General features: G+C 34.5%; 2 protein-coding genes across 3 annotated transcripts in view; one reads left to right on the top strand and one right to left on the bottom strand.

The window, feature by feature from the left end:
- LOC127430816 (semaphorin-4D-like) overlaps positions 1–10,003 on the top strand; it is an 83,611-nt gene extending 73,608 nt beyond the window's left edge. The window contains exons 17-19 of one of the 2 annotated variants that reach the window (XM_051680916.1): positions 1,820–2,032; positions 7,220–7,311; positions 7,919–10,003. In XM_051680916.1, coding sequence (XP_051536876.1) covers positions 1,820–2,032; positions 7,220–7,311; positions 7,919–7,948 — 335 coding nt within the window. In that variant the 3' untranslated portion in view covers positions 7,949–10,003. The remainder of the gene's footprint in view (positions 1–1,819; positions 2,033–7,219; positions 7,312–7,918) is intronic. The other variant, XM_051680911.1, reaches the window with a different exon arrangement.
- Positions 10,004–14,069: 4,066 nt separating this feature from the next.
- Positions 14,070–18,027, bottom strand: LOC127430879 (cyclin-dependent kinases regulatory subunit 2-like). Its single transcript, XM_051681021.1, has 3 exons — positions 17,804–18,027; positions 17,357–17,484; positions 14,070–14,912 (listed from the first exon to the last, which is right to left on the bottom strand). Exons 1-3 carry the CDS (start codon positions 17,869–17,871, stop codon positions 14,869–14,871), a joined length of 240 nt encoding a protein of 79 aa, XP_051536981.1. The 5' UTR covers positions 17,872–18,027; the 3' UTR covers positions 14,070–14,868.
- Between the last annotated feature and the right edge of the window lie 415 nt (positions 18,028–18,442).

Here is an 18,442-nt window from a genome sequence, read left to right as displayed (position 1 = left end):
TTCTTTTGGAGTTTTTCAGAGTCAGTAGAAAGGTCTATTTAATGTCCTAAGTTTTTATAACTGTGACCTTAATTGCCTACCGTCTGTAAGCTGTTAGTGTCTTAATGACCGTTCCACAGGTGCATGTTCATTAATTGTTTGTTTCATTGAACAAGCATGGAAAACATTGTTTAAACCCTTTACAATAAAGATCTGTAAAGTTATTTGGATTTTTACAAAATTATCTTTAAAATACAGTGTCCTGAAAAAGGGATGTTTCTTTTTTTGCTGAGTTTATATATGTGTACATGTGTGTATATGTATACTGTGTGTGTATTTGTGTATATATTATACACAATATATATATATATATATATATATATACATATATATACACACACACAGTATATACAGAGAAATTAGACAACGCTTGTGTGTGCTCTGAATGCTGCATGTTGCCAGATCTTCTGCACACCTTCTGATGCCTAAATATGTATTAAAATTTTCTTTCAATGTTTTATTTAAAAAAAGAACATACAGAACAAATAAAGAGAAACCGTTTCTTAGAATTGACTGGACTTTTATGTTACAGTATATAACTTTAGATTTTTTTTATGATTATTGTTTTGCTTTGACCAATTTTGTATTGTTATAAGAGGTGAATTAGACTTGAGTCTTTTTCTATAAATGGACTTGGTATATTCTTATAAAGAAACCGCATTGGGATTCCATAGTTTCAGGCCAGTTCACGTCATGTAAATGAAAATGTGTTTTCTGAACTGAAGGACTGTGGACACTCCCTGAAATCATATGTAGAATTCCAGCACCAGTCATGTACAGTGTAAATATGTATATGAAAGAGAGAGAAAAAAAACTTTCAAGATGTACAAAGTTTCTTCAAATCTCAAATCACATTTTGTTGGCGCTTAAATAAATTTTTTGAATTCCAAACGTTTGTTCCTTTTAAATGTGTTTGTGAAACTGTCTTGGAGTCATGAAAAGATAGTATGGTTTAAAAGACTAGAACAGAAAACATTCAAAAATGGTACAGAAGTCATCAAACTGTTTCATATTTCAGACATTTAGTGTCAACCTGCAAACTCACAACATCTCAGAATATTTAGTCCATTTCTACCACTACAAAACCAAGAAATGTATTAATAATTAGATTGTGTTAAAAAAACAAAGCTTACATCTGTTGAACATGCGATTGACGTCTGCATTATATTAATATTTGTTTAGCACGCTGGAAAACTATGGTATGATGTTATCATACATAACGATTAGCAATATAATGTTATATATAAAGTTATATGAACAAGTTAATACTAAGTAACAGACATTTCAGAAACAATACACCCAGCTATTTTGTTTAGTTTTGCTCTGCCAATAAAATAGTTTGATTACATTGTTGCAAACCATAGAATTGGAATGCATGTAGCTAACAATGACAAGTGAAACAGTGAATCATTACAGCAGTCTTGAAATGGCACTTGTCTGTTCAAATTAGTGGATGTATTATTGTATTCATTTCTTGCATTTAGCAGAATACATTCTAAAAGGCTAGTTTTAAAGTTGATGAGACATGGACCCGCAGTGTGTTATGCATGTCCTGTCTTAAAATGTGTGTTAACCCCATGTATTTCCAGGAGAAATGGAGTGATTATTATCTCACACATATACAGCATGACACTGCGAGGGTTTGACTTTCTTTTAATGTAGATTTAGTGTTACAAAGTTGTAACAAGTGTGCACACTTTTTGTGCACGTGTGTGTGTGCGTGTGTATTGGTGATGTAAAAATCATATAGGGTCCATATGTAAGTGCCGTTTTCCTTCAGGTCCTAGTGATGTAAATGTTCAATGGCACATAAATGGGCGGAGACTGGAGGTGCCCGTCAGTGAATACAGACACGCCCTTTCCAATGATGCTGTGCTGGTGAGCAGCTGGTTAAAGCAGGAAGCTTTGAATAAAGACGTCCAATATGAGTGTATGGCAGTGTCGAAAAAAGGAAATGATGTATCAAAAATCGACTTTCGGCTCAACAGCATGGGTAAGGCTCTGTGGATGATGAACATTTCTTTTTATCTGTCTCTGCAAGTTCATTGCAATTTTAGGAAGTTGTTGTGTTAATGGACAGAAGAATATTTGTGTCATCCACTTGACTTGATGGCATAGACACCAAAACAAATTTTTGGGCTTCTGTAGGAATGTCCTTTATTTGGCCTTTGACAGGACAGAAAGGCAAACGCAGCCCCTTACTGTCATGCCCGAATTAGAAGTGAAAGGGTTTTTCGCTTCTGGAAAAATTAAGCAAGGTTCAGTTTTTCTTTTATTTCTTAATTGCTTTTTTTATTTTATTTTTTTTATTTTTTATTTGATGAATACTAATAAAGGAAGTTTATTTTGGTTCTGACATCATAATGCAACCTAAGAATGCTTTGAAAATACAATCATCAACTGTTTTGTTAAAACTCTTATGACTAAAACTTGATATAAACCTAAAACATTATATATATATATATATGGTGTTATTTGTTTTATAGAGTTGTTTTTCATAGATGAATTTATATCAAGTTTGTTCTAAGAGGAATTATGGAATTTGATGTACAGTAAATGAGTCATATGGAGTTATATGGAGTTTGTTATTTATAGAGTTATAAGTTATTTGGAGTTTTTAAATATCTGGAGTTATATGTTAAATTAAGTTTGTTATATATGGACTTATGGAGTTTATTCATAGAGTTATACATTTTATGGAGTTTATTTTATAGAGTTATACAGTATGTTATATGGAGTTTGTTATATATGGAGTTATAGAGTTTATTCATAGAGTTATACATTTTATGGAGTTTATTATGTAGAGTTATACAGTATGTTATTTATAGTTTGTTATATATGGTGTTATATGGAGTTCTTTATAGAGTTATAAGTTTTATGGAGTTTGTATATCTAGAGTTATATGTTAAATTAAGTTTGTTATATGTGAAATTATGGAGTTCATCATGGAGTTTATTACATAGAGGTATACAGTATATTATATGGAGTTCGTTATTTATGGAGTTATAAGTTATATGGAGTATATTTTATAGAGTTATACTGTATGTTATATGGAGTTTGTTATATATGGAGTTTTATGGAGTTTGTTATAGAGTTATAAGTTATATGGAGTTTGTTATATAGAGTTATATGCTATATGGAGTTTGTTGTATATCTAGATTTATATGTTAAATGAATTTTATTATATATGAATTATGGAGTTTATTCATAGAGTTAAGTTTTATGTAGTTTATTGCATAGAGTTATACAGTATGTTATGTGGAGTTTGTTATTTATGGAGTTATAGGGTATATGGAGTTTATTGTATAGAGTTATACAGTATATTATATGGAGTTTGTTATTTATGGAGTTATAGGGTATATGGAGTTTATTGTATAGAGTTATACAGTATATTATATGGAGTTTGTTATTTATGGAGTTATAGGGTATATGGAGTTTATTGTATAGAGTTATACAGTATGTTATATGGAGTTTGTTATTTATGGAGTTATAGGGTATATGGAGTTTATTGTATAGAGTTATACAGTATATTATATGGAGTTTGTTATTTATGGAGTTATAGGGTATATGGAGTTTATTGTATAGAGTTATACAGTATATTATATGGAGTTTGTTATTTATGGAGTTATAGGGTATATGGAGTTTATTGTATAGAGTTATACAGTATATTATATGGAGTTTGTTATTTATGGAGTTATAGGGTATATGGAGTTTATTGTATAGAGTTATACAGTATGTTATATGGAGTTTGTTATTTATGGAGTTATAGGGTATATGGAGTTTATTGTATAGAGTTATACAGTATATTATATGGAGTTTGTTATTTATGGAGTTATAGGGTATATGGAGTTTATTGTATAGAGTTATACAGTATATTATATGGAGTTTGTTATTTATGGAGTTATAGGGTATATGGAGTTTATTGTATTGAGTTATACAGTATGTTATGTGGAGTTTGTTATTTATGGAGTTATAGGGTATATGGAGTTTATTGTATAGAGTTATACAGTATATTATATGGAGTTTGTTATTTATGGAGTTATAGGGTATATGGAGTTTATTGTATAGAGTTATACAGTATATTATATGGAGTTTGTTATTTATGGAGTTATAGGGTATATGGAGTTTATTGTATAGAGTTATACAGTATGTTATGTGGAGTTTGTTATTTATGGAGTTATAGGGTATATGGAGTTTATTGTATAGAGTTATACAGTATGTTATATGGAGTTTGTTATTTATGGAGTTATAGGGTATATGGAGTTTATTGTATAGAGTTATACAGTATGTTATATGGAGTTTGTTATTTATGGAGTTATAGGGTATATGGAGTTTATTGTATAGAGTTATACAGTATATTATATGGAGTTTGTTATTTATGGAGTTATAGGGTATATGGAGTTTATTGTATAGAGTTATACAGTATATTATATGGAGTTTGTTATTTATGGAGTTATAGGGTATATGGAGTTTATTGTATAGAGTTATACAGTATATTATATGGAGTTTGTTATTTATGGAGTTATAGGGTATATGGAGTTTATTGTATAGAGTTATACAGTATGTTATGTGGAGTTTGTTATTTATGGAGTTATAGGGTATATGGAGTTTATTTTATAGAGTTATACAGTATGTTATGTGGAGTTTGTTATTTATGGAGTTATAGGGTATATGGAGTTTATTGTATAGAGTTATACAGTATATTATATGGAGTTTGTTATTTATGGAGTTATAGGGTATATGGAGTTTATTGTATAGAGTTATACAGTATATTATATGGAGTTTGTTATTTATGGAGTTATAGGGTATATGGAGTTTATTGTATAGAGTTATACAGTATATTATATGGAGTTTGTTATTTATGGAGTTATAGGGTATATGGAGTTTATTGTATAGAGTTATACAGTATATTATATGGAGTTTGTTATTTATGGAGTTATAGGGTATATGGAGTTTATTGTATAGAGTTATACAGTATATTATATGGAGTTTGTTATTTATGGAGTTATAGGGTATATGGAGTTTATTGTATAGAGTTATACAGTATATTATATGGAGTTTGTTATTTATGGAGTTATATGCTATATGGAGTTTGTTATATAGAGTTATACAGTATGTTATATGGAGTTTGTTATTTATGGAGTTATAGGGTATATGGAGTTTATTGTATAGAGTTATACAGTATATTATATGGAGTTTGTTATTTATGGAGTTATATGCTATATGGAGTTTGTTATATAGAGTTATACAGTATGTTATGTGGAGTTTGTTATTTATGGAGTTATAGGGTATATGGAGTTTATTGTATAGAGTTATACAGTATGTTATATGGAGTTTGTTATTTATGGAGTTATAGGGTATATGGAGTTTATTTTATAGAGTTATACAGTATATTATATGGAGTTTGTTATTTATGGAGTTATAGGGTATATGGAGTTTATTGTATAGAGTTATACAGTATATTATATGGAGTTTGTTATTTATGGAGTTATATGCTATATGGAGTTTGTTATATAGAGTTATACAGTATGTTATATGGAGTTTGTTATTTATGGAGTTATAGGGTATATGGAGTTTATTTTATAGAGTTATACAGTATGTTATATGGAGTTTGTTATTTATGGAGTTATATGCTATATGGAGTTTATTGTATAGAGTTATACAGTATGTTATATGGAGTTTGTTATTTATGGAGTTATAGGGTATATGGAGTTTATTTTATAGAGTTATACAGTATGTTATATGGAGTTTGTTATTTATGGAGTTATATGCTATATGGAGTTTGTTATATAGAGTTATACAGTATGTTATATGGAGTTTGTTATTTATGGAGTTATAGGGTATATGGAGTTTATTTTATAGAGTTATACAGTATGTTATATGGAGTTTGTTATTTATGGAGTTATATGCTATATGGAGTTTGTTATATAGAGTTATAAGTTATATGGAGTTTGTTAAATATCTGGAGTTATATGTTAAATTAAGTTTGTTATATATGGACTTATGGAGTTTATTCATAGAATTAAGTTTTATGTAGTTTGTTATATATGGAGTTATAAGTTATATGGAGTTTGTTATATAGAGTTATAAGTTATATGGAGTTTGTTATATAGAGTTATATGCTATATGGAGTTTGTTAAATATCTGGAGTTATATGTTAAATTAAGTTTGTTATATATGGAATTATGGAGTTTATTCATAGAGTTATACATTTTATGGAGTTTATTACTTGGAGTTATACAGTATGTTATATGGACTGTAATATAATGAGTTATGGAATTTGTTAAATATCTGGAGTTATGTGTTAAATTATGTGTTATAAATGCAGTTTATTGAGTTATAAGAATTTGTTATATGGATTTTGTTATTTATGGAGTTATAAGTTATATAGAGTTTGTTATATACTTTAGATATGGCAAGCCCATTTAACTTTTAAGGCATCCAACTTGTTGTACTTGTATTTCTACTAATAATTTCAGAGCTCTACAATATATTTGCTACTAGTAAGAATTCCAGTTACAGAGCTCTCTATTTGCTTTTGTACGAGTAAGAATGTAATTGCAGAGCTATACGTTTGAATTACAGAGCTCCGCAATGGCATTTTACTAGTAAAAACTCCAATTAAAGAGATCTACAATTGATTTGTTGCTAGTTAGAATTATAATTACAGAGCTCTGTGATTACATTTTTACTTGTAAGAATGTAATTGGAATTCTTACTAGTAAAAATGCAGTAATGACGAGTAAAGCTGGGAACATTAAAAGATAATTTGGCCTTCCATATATAGAGTTTTATGGAATTTGTTATATATGGAGTTTGTTTTAACTGGGGTTATAGAGTTTGTTATACAGTAAATGGAGTTAAAGGGAGTTTGTTACAGTATATGTGGACCTTTAAGTCATATGGAGTTTCTTATTTATGGAGTTTGTTATATAGAGTTATTGTATATGGAGTTTGTTATATATGGAGTTTGTTAAATATGGAGTTATATGAAGTTTGTTACATATGGAGTTATAGAGTTATATGGAGTTGAATGTTATATGGATTTATATGTGGTTGTAAATGATGTTGTTACATCAGTTTCTTTCTTTTTTTTTTTTTTTTTTTTTTACTTTTAATGATTAGATGTCTTTGATTTGCACATATCAAGGGCTGTCATTACTTCAATGTCTCTTCTCAGATGATGCTGGTGTTCCACACAGAGATGTCGAACAGTGGAGAAACGCTCTAACTGACCATAACAGACTCCTGCAAGAGTGGAAGAAAGCCTGGGTATGTATGCAAGCTTTAGGGGCAATTATACTTTAGTACTTTAATTCACCACATGAATTAAGAGCAGATGTCTTAAACCTTCATATTATTTTAACATTTTATTAGTACATTGCAGTTAATATACTAAAAGTTCTAGAAGCACGTCTCTGCTGTTGACTTCCCCTCATTTCAGATGCCGTGTGTATAGATGCTATTTTGTCTTTGGTAAATAAATGTTGTTGCCCCAATTTCCGACCTGTTTTTGTGCATGTAACTGCAAACTCCATTACTGAGCGAGAGAGTGAAAGTTCAGCCTTTATCCAGTATTTACAAGCTGAGCTAAAAATATGTGCATCATTCATTTATGTGCTGCCTCACCTAACTATGTTGGGTTGGAACTGAGGTGAGGTGGACCGATAGAAGTCAGGCTTAAAATACTTCCGAAGGATGCTAAAGAAATCTAATAAAAGCACTTCGTCACATCGCCATAAACACAATTTTGGTGCTGGGACATGAAGTACAATCAGTTGAGAACCACTGATTTTGAGGATAATAAATCTGAGAATCAGCAACTGCTTTGATGGTTTAATTGTTGTTTATTATCATTAATGTCTTTATTTTCCTGTAGGAGAGTTGTGATGGACAGGGTGTTCTCTGAGCCGGGTCACTGATGGTCATGGCAGAATTTTGTTACTCCACTCCAGGGATGAGAGAGTATCCTCTGTGCTGTGCTCCTCAGAATGTTCCTGGAAGGCAGATTGGAAATCCAGACAGTGAACACACGGGATTCCAGACTGTTTAAGACAGTTGTTGAGAACGTACAGGGCGAGACAGGTGCAGACAGTTAGACGGGCGGATAACAGCTCTCAGAGCCTTCAGACTGACTACAACTGCTTTCTACGACAGTTTGCACGCTTCTATTTATAGTTCTTAAATCCTTGAGAGCAAATGAAAACAGTTCACGTTAGTGAAAGCAATATGTGTGTTTATAAATGCCTGTGTGTGTTTCCTGCCCCACCCCCTTTTTTGTAATTTACTCCAGTGTGTGAATCTGAGCAGATAAATTTATCAAATGTCTATCAGAATAAAAATGTTACCACTATATATATATATATACACACACACACACATACTGTACATATTTTTATTAATTGTCTTCCATTTTGACTATAGATAAGCTGTTTATACAAGTGTAGAAAATTTCATTGTGTACTATTGGCGTTTGAAACATGCATGGACTTGAAATATAGAGCACAATTCATATGAACTATTTTTATGGCACTTTTGACATTTTTTTTTTTTTTGGCAGTATAAACCGTTTATGGACATAAAACAATTGTGGAAGTAAACTAAGGCTTTTCAATGGTTCTGGAAGTAAAAAGTCCCATTCATTTTCTCCAGAAATTGATTTTTAACAATAACTTATAAACCTTTAAAGACAGGCCTGTACCATGAGTTGCAATTTTATCAATATATTTATCAATCAAATATGCTTCCGTCTAAGCCATCGGTCCACGTTATTTTAACCTAATTTTTTACAAATCTTGTTTAATAGCAGAATTCCTGGTAAAAACTACACTACCCATGATCCTGAAGAGAGAGATCCTCCAATCAGAGAATAGCGGCAAACAAAGCACGGCAAAAGAACTCTGTTGCAACCGCACACGCCCATGATACACTGTGAATGAGTTGTTCGCCCTACATTCTCTAATTGTTTATATATTTTAATAAAACTGAATATTTTGCAATAACATTAAAATGTATTGTTTATATACTTATAATCAACAAGTTTAAATCAATAGTTTTATATATTGCATCGTTTAAAATTTGATTGCGTCATTTGCAATGCTTCAAGTGATTATAGTTCATTCACATAATAAAGATGTTAGAGGGATAATTCACCCAAAAATGAAAACTGTCTCATCATTTACTCACCCTCATGCCATCCCAGATGTGTATGACTTTCTTTCTTCTGCTGAACACAAATTAAGATTTTTAGAAGAATAGTTCAGCTCTGTTGGTCCATACAATGCAAGTGAATGGTGAACTTTGAATCTCCAAAAATCACAAAGCAATCATTAAAATAACCCAAAAGATTACGGTGGTTTAATCCATGTCTTCTGAAGCGATATGATAGGTGTAGGTAGGAAACAGATCAATATTTAAAGGAATATTCCTGGTTCAATACAAGTTAAGCTCAATCAACAGCATTTGTAGCATAATATTGGATTACCACAAAAATTTATTTTGACTCGTCCCTCCTTTAAAAAAAAAAAAAAAGCAAAAAATCAAGTTTACAGTGAGACAAAAAATGTACGAGTGTAACAAAAGTTACATTCTCACTGTTTCAAAAGTATAGCAACAAGACATAAACAATATGCATGTATACATGATTTTAGTGTGATAAAATCACTTACTAACCTTTTCTGTTTAAAATTATAGCCAATTTTACAACTTTTTTGTTGTAACAACTTTCTGCAGAAGAAAGAAAGTCATACACATCTGGAATGGCATGAGGTCAAGTAAATAATGAGAGAATTTTCTTTTTTTGTATCTTTGTTTGTTGTTGTTGTTTTTTTGTGTCAGATTTTCAAACACTTTTTTGCTGTAAATCAAAGTTTGTAATGTTGTGATTCACCTCGGTTCTGATTGGTTTGGTTCATGGCTTACAATTCTTTTATGAAGGATTTTATTAAATCCCAATGGAAAAAAAATGATGGCAAAAAACAGCACTGTTGCTCTCTATAACATGTTTCGAGCAACATGGTGGTGGGTAGAACAATCCCTTTAAGGCACATGTGAATATCATATCAAAGTCACTGCCGTCTCACATATTCTCTCCACTTAATCATTTATCCCCACCTAAATGTCAGCGCCCATTCCCCAGCACCCCTGAACCTCAGAGGCTACTGTAAAAAGGCCCATATATCTCCCCCTACAGACCAGACATGTCCACCATTGCACGGCCTAACCAGCTGATCCTGTTTTCACCCATTACACAGACCGAACGCCCTCATTCTTTGGGTATACACATGCTCCTAGACCAATAAACTTCTGAAACAAATTCACCACCCTCACCTCAAGCAGCACATGTAGTACCTGTAGTAAAAGTGGTTGGGTGTTTTACATAAAGGTGTTTAATTTAAGCTTTAAAATGACAAATTCTAGATCAGTGGTCCTGAGTCACAGACAGCATAAAAATGCTAAATGCAAATAAAAAAACTGCAACTAAGCATAATCATGTGTAAATAGGCTGTCAAAATAAATAGGTTTATTAGCTTTTAAAAGTGAAGGGAAACGCTTCCCATAACTTTTGTTGACATCAAAAGCTGTGCATCCACTCAAAATCTACCTTATTTTGGAACAAATTCATCTGTCACTTGGTAGAAGCTATTGTGACATACAGTATTCCACACAGTGTGTTCTGATTGTACACTGCACATTTTGGCAAAAACAGGTCATTTGGGTATCCCACATATACTGTACATTATACAGTATACATACTGTACACTGCAGAAATGTTACCAGTACTAAGGTAGAATTATTTTCCGAATATAGGCTCACAACCTATTGGCCCAAATTCAGGGAGACTTTTTACAAAACACTCAAATGCAGTAAAATAACAAACAGTGCATACCAGTGAGAGTGAATAACCGTCATGTGGTTTTATACTGTGGTTTACAGTGAAATATCTGTATGCTATCAAACTCTCACTTCCTATATACATAGCAACATTAACTTTGCCATGTACTGTCTGTTCAGGATGTGGTGCCTTTAGAAACAGGAAATGAGCACGATCCAACCACAGGTAGCAGAGGAAAGTATTATGTATTTAGTTAGAACAAATGTAGTTAGAGCCCATGTAAACCAGTTATTTGGACACTTTTTTGAAGTCAATTCAAGTTTCTTTTTTTTATATTCAATATTCAGCTAAATAATTATAGCTAATTATGGCTAATATATATAGACAATATTTAACGTAAAAAGTAAGGACATCCAGAAGAACTAAATGTAATTGAATATTTCAGCACCTCAGGACTACATTAGCCTGCAGTAGTGATATTCTATGGAAAGCCAAATTATATTTTAATGTTCCCAGCGTTGCTGTCATAATTGCATTTTAACTAGTACGATTTTCAATTACAGAGCTCTCTAACTGAATTTTTACTAGTAAGAAAACCAATTAGAGAGCTCTCTATCTGAAAGTTTACTAGTCGTAAGTTTCTATTGACTCCCATTCATTTTTAATTACAGAGCTCTGCGATTTAATTATTACTAGTAAGAATTCCAATTAGAGAGCTCTGTAATTCCATTTTTACTAGTAAGAATTCCTATTAGAGAGCTCTCTAATTTAATTTTTACAAGTGAAAATCACATTAAAGATATGTTTAATTACAGAGCTCTGTAATTAAATTAGAGAGCTCTGCAATTACATTTTTACTAGTAAGAACACAATTGCAGAGCTCTCTAATTCAATTGTAGAACTCTGTAATTCCATTTTTACTAATAAGAATTCCTATTAGAGAGCTCTCTAATTTTTACGAGTAAAAATCACATTAAAGATATGTTTAATTGCAGAGCTCTGTAATTAAATTAGAGAGCTCTGCATTTAAATTTTTACTAATAAAAATTTTGTTGGAGAGCTCTTTAATAGCAATTCTTACTAGTAAGAATGCAATTGCGGAGCTCTCTAATTCAATTGTAGAGCTCTGTAATTCCATTTTTACTAGTAAGAATGCACTTGCAGAGCTCTGTAACTAGAATTCTTACTGGTAAAAATGCCATTTTGATGAGTAACTCTGGGAATATTTAAAGATAGGGGCCTGGGTAGCTCAGCAAGTAAAGACACTGACTACCACACCTGGAGTCGCAAGTTCGAATCCAGAGTGTGATGAGTGTCAGGTGTGACACTCCTGTTCTACCCGCTCCATACATGACTCAAACCAGCGTCTCCAGTGTGGGAGGCGGGTAAGCTAACAAGGAGGCTGCAGCCTTTAGCGTCAGTTGCTAGTGCACCTCTTGAGGTCAGGAGAGTGAGGTTTATACACATTGCACAGCTATCTATCAGCTGGCCCCCATTACACTCACCTCCATTATCCTCACTCCCATCTGGGTCAAAGCACCTTTGTTATGCTCCTGTTCTACCTGTTCCATACAGGACTCGAACCAGCATCTCCGGCATGGGAGGCGGGTGCACTAACAAGGAGGCTAAAGGCTACAGCCCCTAACGTCAGTCTCTAGTGCACGTCTTGAGGTGAGGAGAGTGAGGTTTATACACATCTATCAGCTGGCTACCGTTACACTCACCCCCAAAACCTCACTCCCATCTGGGTCACGGCACCATTGTTACGCTCCTGTTCTACCTGTTCCATACGGGACTCGAACAGGCATCTCCGGCATGGGAGGCGGGTGCACTAACAAGGAGGCTAAAGGCTACAGCCTTTAGCGTCAGTCATAAGTGAACCTCTTGAGGTCAGGAGAGTGAGGTTTATACACATTGTACAGCTATCTATCAGCTGGCCACTGTTACACAGGCTTCCTAAGCAACCAATTGGCTCGGTTGCTAGGGTGAGTAGAGTCACGTTGGGTTAACCTCCTCGTGGTCGCCATAATATGGTTCTCGCTCTCGGTGAGGCATGTGGTGAGTTGTGCAAGGATGCCACAGAGAATAGCGTGAAGTCTCCACACGCGCTAGGTCTCCACGGTAACACGCTCAACAAGCCACCTCTTGCGACTGTCTCAGATGCAGAGGCAACCGAGATTCGTCCTCCAACACCCGGACTGAGGCAAGTCACTACGCCACCACAAGGACCTAGAGCGCATTGGGAACTGGGCATGCCAAATTGGGGAGAAAAGTGGAGAAAAAAAAAGATAAATCGGCTTGCCATAGATGTTCGACTAGCGAACGAATCGTTCTTTTATAATGATTCAGTCGAGCCGATTCGCAAAGCATTTGTGATTGTGAATCACTCTACTTCGATGGAGAACTTGTCTTGGATTAGGCCTACACCGGTTAGGTGAGTGAATTGTTGGAACTATGAACACAATAGTTGAAACTATAGAATTATACTGTAGCATTGTAGAATCTATGCCCTGATGATTCTATAACTAAATAAAGTACTAAGCCACATGAGGCGGTGAGTTACACTGGTTTTCCATAGGAACGACGTCCTCAATGTAAACGGCAACAGGCAAGACTGAGGGATGAGAGGATGCTGATAGGCTGGCCAAGTTCCAAAAGCACCATACAAGTCGTCCTTAACTCTTGTGCCTTATATATAAATTCTTCTGAAGCCATTCGATAGTGTTGTGTGAGGGACCGACCGAAATATTAGTGTTAATTCACCGTTTCCATAGCCTTATTAAAGAGACTGGGACTGTTGGAAACCCTTTTACATTCAGTTAGCAGACATTGTGTTTCCAAAGCTACAACATAAATGTGAAATACATCATCGAATCGTCCTGTGGAGGCAATAAATGCTACAAGATTCAGTTTGAACTAACCGCTGAGTAAAGTACGTGCTAGAACAGTGAAGAAATTGAGACATGGCCTTGTGCATACTAGACTAAGTTAATTAACAATTGTCAATTACTATCCAAAGACATGCATATCTGGAATGATGAATCGGTTCTTCGAAACAAATCGCCAGAAGGAACCGACTCGCTAGAATGATGCTGCTGATCCGTGACAGAATTTGCTGTGATTTGGCGCCCTCATGAGTTGAAATTTGTGCCATGCTGCTGCCAATCCATTGAAGAAGATAAAAAGACCACTAATAACACTTATACAAGGCTGCATTTATTACAAAAAGTAGCAAGAATATAATCGAGAATCAAACAAATTATAGTCATAATTTTTCTTGTAATAAAGGGCCAAAATATTTGTTCTTGCTTTATAAACACTGTCAACATTTTCCAAATGTTCTCAAGTTGCACAGCAGCAGATAGTGCTGTCATAAAGTCTATAAAGATATTTTTTCTTATGAGAGTGCTCTTCCTTTATAGCTACCTTTCATCACATTAAAATACTGTAAGCGTGCACATCCTATACATAATACGAGCACCATTTAAACATATAAAACATCTTTACAGTATACAATAGCCTTCCCTGAAATATCACATGCAAACCAGAGTTTTAACCTGAGAATTATCCAAATCTCAGCTAATACACAACCTAACAGAAGGACAGTATTTAGATACACACAAATGAACTTGCACTTACAGTACATCTTTTTTAACCAAATAAGTTTCATTTTCTTTTGGTCTGCCATAAAGAACACCAATTTAAGTTTCTTAAACACTGATAATGCATCACAGATTTTTATTTCACACACATCTTTAAAGGTTTAGCTTCACCCCAAGAGGCACTTTTGGTCACATGATTTTTGATGAGTTAAGAGCCCTCCAATTTTCACTGAAAATACATTCCCATATTCCCCTTGATTCTCTGTCCGTGCATAAACGCTGTCAAACACAGCATCGTGTCCACAGGAGTCCAGAAACGTGGTAAAGTTCACAAGTATTCACTGAATACCAGATTCATCCACAGGAACGTTCCAGATAAGTAGGAAAAAGACATCATTGTTTTGGTAGAGGTCTCCTAAACAGCAGAATATGAGGTTCTAAAGATGAAAAGGAGAAGAAAAAATAAAGATTATTAAAACACTCCAACCTACTACTGTCCTATTAAGCTCTCTATATACAGGTGCATCTCAATAAATTAGAATGTCATGCAAAAGTTCATTTATTTCAGTAATTCAACTCAAATTGTGAAACTCGTGTATTAAATAAATTCAATGCACACAGACTGAAGTAGTTTAAGTCTTTGGTTCTTTTAATTGTGATGATTTTGGCTCACATTTAACAAAAACCCACCAATTCACTATCTCAAAAAATTAGAATACATCATAAGACCAATAAAAAAAAATATTTTTAGTGAATTGTTGGCCTTCTGGAAAGTATGTTCATTTACTGTATATGTACTCAATACTTGGTAGGTGCTCCTTTTGCTTTAATTACTGCCTCAATTCGGCGTGGCATGGAGGTGATCAGTTTGTGGCACTGCTGAGGTGGTATGGAAGCCCAGGTTTCTTTGACAGTGGCCTTCAGCTCATCTGCATTTTTTGGTCTCTTGTTTCTCATTTTCCTCTTGACAATACCCCACAGATTCTCTATGGGGTTCAGGTCTGGTGAGTTTGCTGGCCAGTCAAGCACACCAACACCATGGTCATTTAACCAACTTTTGGTGCTTTTGGCAGTGTGGGCAGGTGCCAAATCCTGCTGGAAAATGAAATCAGCATCTTTAAAAAGCTGGTCAGCAGAAGGAAGCATGAAGTGCTCCAAAATTTCTTGGTAAACGGGTGCAGTGACTTTGGTTTTCAAAAAACACAATGGACCAACACCAGCAGATGACATTGCACCCCAAATCATCACAGACTGTGGAAACTTAACACTGGACTTCAAGCAACTTGGGCTATGAGCTTCTCCACCCTTCCTCCAGACTCTAGGACCTTGGTTTCCAAATGAAATACAAAACTTGCTCTCATCTGAAAAGAGGACTTTGGACCACTGGGCAACAGTCCAGTTCTTCTTCTCCTTAGCCCAGGTAAGACGCCTCTGACGTTGTCTGTGGTTCAGGAGTGGCTTAACAAGAGGAATACGACAACTGTAGCCAAATTCCTTGACATGTCTGTGTGTGGTGGCTCTTGATGCCTTGACCCCAGCCTCAGTCCATTCCTTGTGAAGTTCACCCAAATTCTTGAATCGATTTTGCTTGACAATCCTCATAAGGCTGCGGTTCTCTCGGTTGGTTGTGCATCTTTTTCTTCCACACTATTTCCTTCCACTCAACTTTCTGTTAACATGCTTGGATACAGCACTCTGTGAACAGCCAGCTTCTTTGGCAATGAATGTTTGTGGCTTACCCTCCTTGTGAAGGGTGTCAATGATTGTCTTCTGGACAACTGTCAGATCAGCAGTCTTCCCCATGATTGTGTAGCCTAGTGAACCAAACTGAGAGACCATTTTGAAGGCTCAGGAAACCTTTGCAGGTATTTTGAGTTGATTAGCTGATTGGCATGTCACCATATTCTAATTTGTTGAGATAGTGAATTGGTGGGTTTTTGTTAAATGTGAGCCAAAATCATCACAATTAAAAGAACCAAAGACTTAAACTACTTCAGTCTGTGTGCACTGAATTTATTTAATACACGAGTTTTACAATTTGAGTGGAATTACTGAAATAAATGAACTTTTCCACGACATTCTAATTTATTGAGATGCACCTGTATTAAAGGGATAGTTCACCCAGAAATGAAAATTCTCTCATCATTCACTCACCCTCATGCCATCCCAGATGTGTATGACTTTCTTCTGCAGAACACAAATGAAGATTTTTAGAAGAATATCTCAGCTCTGTAGGTCCATACAATGCAAGTGAATGGTGACCAAAACTTCAAAGCTCTAAAAAGCACATAAAAGGAAACATAGAAGTAATCCAGTGGTTTAATCCATATCTTCATAAGCAATATGACAGGTTTGGGTGAGAAACAGATCAATATTTATGACCCTTATTTTTTTTTTAACTATACATTTTCCTCCCTGCCCAGCAGGTGCACAAAGAATGCAAATTGCCAAAAACAAAAGAATGTGAAAGTGGCGATTAGTAGTTTAAAAAAGGACTTCAATATCTATCTGTTTCACACCCACACTTATATCACTTCTGAAGATATAGATTTTACCACTGGACTTGTATGGAGTGCTTTTATGCTGCATTTATGTGCTTTTTGGAGCTTCAAAGTTCTGGTCACCATTCACTTGCATTGTATGGGCCTACAGAGCTGAAATATTCTTCTAAAAATATATGTTTGTGTTCTGCAGAAGAAAGTAAGTCACAGACATCTGGAATGGCATGAGGGTGGGAAAATTATTAGAGAATTTGGGTGAACTATCCCTGAGTTTTTAACTCCAGTTTCAAAACAGCTGATTCTGGTTCAGTTCTCTCTATGAAGGGGACACTGATTCAAGTCTTATTCATCTAAATGAACGTGTTTGTTATAATACAGACCAGGCTCATGGATCATATAATGGACCCATCCCAGTGACTGCTGCACGCCCAGTCTCCTCCACTCATCCTCGGACATCAGATGGGATTTGGGCACCTGTTTGGCCAGTTCCCGCGGTAAAACCACATGCCTGCCATCAGAAATGATAAACAATCTTCATTTTAATCTAGACACTAAATACCGTGACTGTCATGAAGAAAATGTTTCAAACTATTTTAAATGTCACTAATCTAACATGCACATGGGGGTCACCAATACCCCTAGATCCGAATTATATAGTGAAAACATGCTTTTAAAACTAGATTAAAATCAAAGGTGTTCCTCATCTCTTTTAAACAATGCTCAACGATTAAATTGTACGCTGGTATGAGATGAAATACATGATATTTGATAAAACACGCCTCGCTGAGGCCTTCAAGTAGCTCAAACCTTCTCGATTTGAATCTTACCTGTATTCATAATGATCATCTGTGTATTTATCAGAGTAGTAGATATGTTTCTGAGACATTTTGATCATGAAATCAGCAACGAAGGTTTCAGATACGTCGCCCCGCGAAACAGTAATTAATTCGAAGTCTCGCTCGCAACTTTGTAACAAATTTAACCGATACAGTTTTGAATCCGCAATTCTACCGGAGCCGCCGCACCTGATTGGCTGAAAATGGTCATGTGACTGTTGCGAACGTCATAGCGTAATGGCGTATAAACATACATAATTAGATGCCTCATTCGGCTGGTTCGGATTCGGATACGTCAGCGGTGACAACATCTTGGAACGTCAACAAGGAGAGAAGTAACCTCAGACCGCTGCATAAACTGCTTTTTTGTGGAAACAGTTCATCATGTAATAAAATGACAGACTTGATGCTAATTAGGGCCCAAGCACTGAAAGTGTAGAGGCCCTATTGTTCTTCTAAGGATTATTATTATTATTATTCTTTAAAGGTTTTCAGTACTTTTGGAGTACTTAACATGCGTGAAGGCTCTCTAGCGCCCTCTTGAAAATTGGCATGTAAGGGAGGCTCTGTAGCACCCCCATTCACCTACAGTCACCAAAATTGGTACATATATAGTTCTCATAAAGCTAA

Source organism: Myxocyprinus asiaticus, chromosome 40 (genome assembly GCF_019703515.2).
Source record: "Myxocyprinus asiaticus isolate MX2 ecotype Aquarium Trade chromosome 40, UBuf_Myxa_2, whole genome shotgun sequence".
In the NCBI taxonomy this organism is placed as follows: Eukaryota; Metazoa; Chordata; class Actinopteri; order Cypriniformes; family Catostomidae; genus Myxocyprinus; species Myxocyprinus asiaticus.
The sequence above is the reverse complement of the archived record's forward strand: the minus strand, read 5'-3'. Positions and strand labels throughout refer to the sequence as shown.

Excerpts from the sequence above, each read along its gene's own strand:
- LOC127430879 (XM_051681021.1), bottom strand. The coding sequence starts at position 17,871 with ATGATCAAAATGTCTCAGAAACATATCTACTACTCTGATAAATACACA. Across the intron at positions 17,485-17,803 it reads GATGATCATTATGAATACAG|GCATGTGGTTTTACCGCGGG; the intron begins GTAAGATTCAAA and ends TTCTGATGGCAG. Across the intron at positions 14,913-17,356 it reads TTATATGATCCATGAGCCTG|AACCTCATATTCTGCTGTTT; the intron begins GTCTGTATTATA and ends TTTCATCTTTAG.